General features: G+C 30.0%; 1 protein-coding gene across 1 annotated transcript; it reads right to left on the bottom strand.

Annotated features, from left to right (window-relative positions):
- Positions 1-1530: 1530 nt before the first annotated feature.
- Positions 1531-2741, bottom strand: LOC100575955 (structural maintenance of chromosomes protein 4). Its single transcript, XM_003248853.4, has 2 exons — positions 2376-2741; positions 1531-2159 (listed from the first exon to the last, which is right to left on the bottom strand). The coding sequence occupies exon 2, from the start codon at positions 2153-2155 to the stop codon at positions 1847-1849; it is 309 nt and encodes a 102-aa protein (XP_003248901.4). The 5' UTR covers positions 2156-2159; positions 2376-2741; the 3' UTR covers positions 1531-1846.
- Between the last annotated feature and the right edge of the window lie 53 nt (positions 2742-2794).

The raw sequence follows: 2794 nt of genomic DNA, 5'->3' as shown, positions 1-2794 counted from the left end.
CAAGGAAACAAAAATATATTGCGTCTTTTATTCAACATATACTTACTATTTTAAACTAGAGTAATATACCACGTTGTGGTGACCAGAACTATGGTCCATTAATCTACGGTAAAAATTTAAATTTTGGACATTTTAAGACATTACTAAGATTTTGAATAAAATCAAGTGATAAAGAGTTAGAAGGTTATTTAAAGAACGTTAATCTTAAAGACAATTATATAAGTAAATGAAATAATTTCCGTAACATGTACTAAAATAATTACATATAAACAGGGCTGTGAATTTGTAGGAAAGTGCATTTTTTTTTAAATGATAGTGAAAGGTAACTTTCTAAGTAGGTACATAATTTGACTTATGTAACCATTTATGAAACTTTTATTTTGCATTTTTTGAAGTTTTTAATTTTTAGGTCTTTTTATTGACTTTTAATGTTATATTTTTCTTTAGTATTTTTAATCAAATTCAGTCAATTAACATCTTCAGAAACATATTTTTTTTTACACAGGCTGTATATTATACGTAAAATTTATATTTTACGCAAGCTGTATACGAGTTAGGTAAAGATAATGATACAATAAAATAAGGCAATTGCTAGATTGTAAAAAGTGTTTCATGCAAATAGAATTAATAAAGAATCAATCAACTTCAAAATCAAAATTCAAACATTATTACAATTTTTTTTTATTAAATAAATAAACTTGTATGCATATAACTTACTTATATCAATATGAATATAAAAATTAAACTAAACCATTTTATACTACAACTTTTAGCCTTTTAAGTGCATTTTTTAAGGTTTTTAACTGCATTAAATTAATAGCCCTGCATGTACATTGCCTTGCCTTTTCAAACATTGTGAAGTCTGTAGTAGTATCAATCTAATGATAAAGATTCAAAGTTTTGCTGGTCACCTACTTCCTATAGATATTACAGACACTTGGAAAGAATTGTAATTAGTTTGAAGTATTAATGTTAATACTTGTTGTTGATTTCAAAAGTCAAAAAAAATTTTTTAAATATTAAATGAAAAACTATACATAGAATGCTATAGAAGGAGATAAACCTAACTAGTCAAGCACTACTTGGTATAGATATACCTAAATATTCATATCTATCATGAATAAGTAAATTAAAATTAATTAAATTAAGTATCATAGATCAAAATTGAAAACAATTTTTAGTTTTTAATTTATGAAATATTAATATTTCTTATAGGGGCCTCGCCACCACGTCTTTTTTTGTCAAAAACTACTGTCTCTAATTCCAAAGGTACGTACCGACAATTATCACAATTTTTATTCTGAAAAAATATTCGTATTGTCCATAATATATACAAAGGAAACGGTCGAACCATATTTTTAATTTTTGTAATTAAAATGCAATAAAAATTGTAAAAATTCAAAAAAATTCAGAATTTCAAGCTTAAATATTTATTTAACTAAATACAATTTTAAAAATGTACCTCGACCGATGCCTCATAGATGTTGTGGAAAAAAAGAATATTTTATCAGAATGCAAATCGAGTTAATCGTTGCGATGTATTGTTGGAATTAGAATCGTGTGTTTGAGTGAAAAATAAACATTTTTTTATGATCACAATATTACATGCTGACATTAGGTAAATTGGCACGGCGCGTCTTATCCAATCTAACAGCGTGTCGGTTTTAAACGTGCGCGCTATACACACGCTTTAACTCCTTGTGCCGCGCCACGCGCCGTGTAATCCCGGCCTAAACCTAACTCTGCTCATAATTGATGTAGTTATTGCTTCCTTACCAAAAGCTCGCTTTTTTCTCAGGCATTGTATTAAGTATTGATTTTTCCTAAGAACACATCTAATAACTCATTACTTACATGATAACACATGAAATGATGTTCTTACCTTATGAAATTTCCCAATAGTAACTTCGCCAAAATAACTTTTAAAGTTGTTGGCAACAATTTCTGTAATAACCATGCGAGGCCCAGGATTCTCTTCAGCTGATTTAATTGGAGGTAATTCAACCGGTATGCGGATACCATTGAATATATCTGCGTCATCAATGTCTGACAAGTCTTCATCATCGGAAAAGTCACCAACTTTTTCTTGTCTAATTCTTTTGTTTTTCGCAGGGGTGTCATGATTATCAGTTTTATCCTTTCTTTTTACTGCCATTGTACTAAACAAATTTTATGCAATTAATTTAAATTGTTAATATGGACCTTAAACACAAACTACAAAATTTTATAATTTGTCCGCATCAAACAATTAATTGTATCTGCTGTCAATACATCGTTCAGTAGTATTTGAAAGACACAAGAGCCTTGACATGCATGTACCAACTAACATACCTACTTCAATATGATAGTTGATATACTAGCAATTTTATATTTACCCTTTTATTATGTGCAAATGTGATCACACGTTAAAGGCAGTAGGCACTAATGCCATGTACAGCTGTCCATGGAAGTACGGAGCACACAATTACACGAAAAGTCGAAAGAAAACGGTTATTATTTAATATCTTGCGACTTGCATGGTGGTTTTATGGTTTAATCTAATGCATATTTCCCATAGTCGTGTCTCAAAGAAAGGACATTGATAGTACGGCACATCGGCACATCAACATGCATTAATGGTACAGCTTCTCAGCCGCAACAGTCGGCACTCGGCAGTCGTATTAATAACCGTTCTGGTGAAAGAAAATAAGAAAAAGAATCAGATAAATTAAAAATGGCGCAAATGCGCAATGGGACAATGGCGATTGAGACAGGTTATTTTGTTATCTATCCACTCATTCAGTCACTCGGCACT

This window comes from Acyrthosiphon pisum, unplaced genomic scaffold (assembly GCF_005508785.2).
Source record: "Acyrthosiphon pisum isolate AL4f unplaced genomic scaffold, pea_aphid_22Mar2018_4r6ur Scaffold_13685;HRSCAF=14328, whole genome shotgun sequence".
Taxonomy (NCBI): Eukaryota; Metazoa; Arthropoda; class Insecta; order Hemiptera; family Aphididae; genus Acyrthosiphon; species Acyrthosiphon pisum.
Note: the sequence above shows the minus strand (reverse complement) of the source record. Positions and strands in the feature narration are given on the sequence as shown.

Bases quoted from the DNA above. Each gene is read 5' to 3' on its own strand.
- LOC100575955 (XM_003248853.4), bottom strand. From the start codon at position 2,155: ATGGCAGTAAAAAGAAAGGATAAAACTGATAATCATGACACCCCTGCG.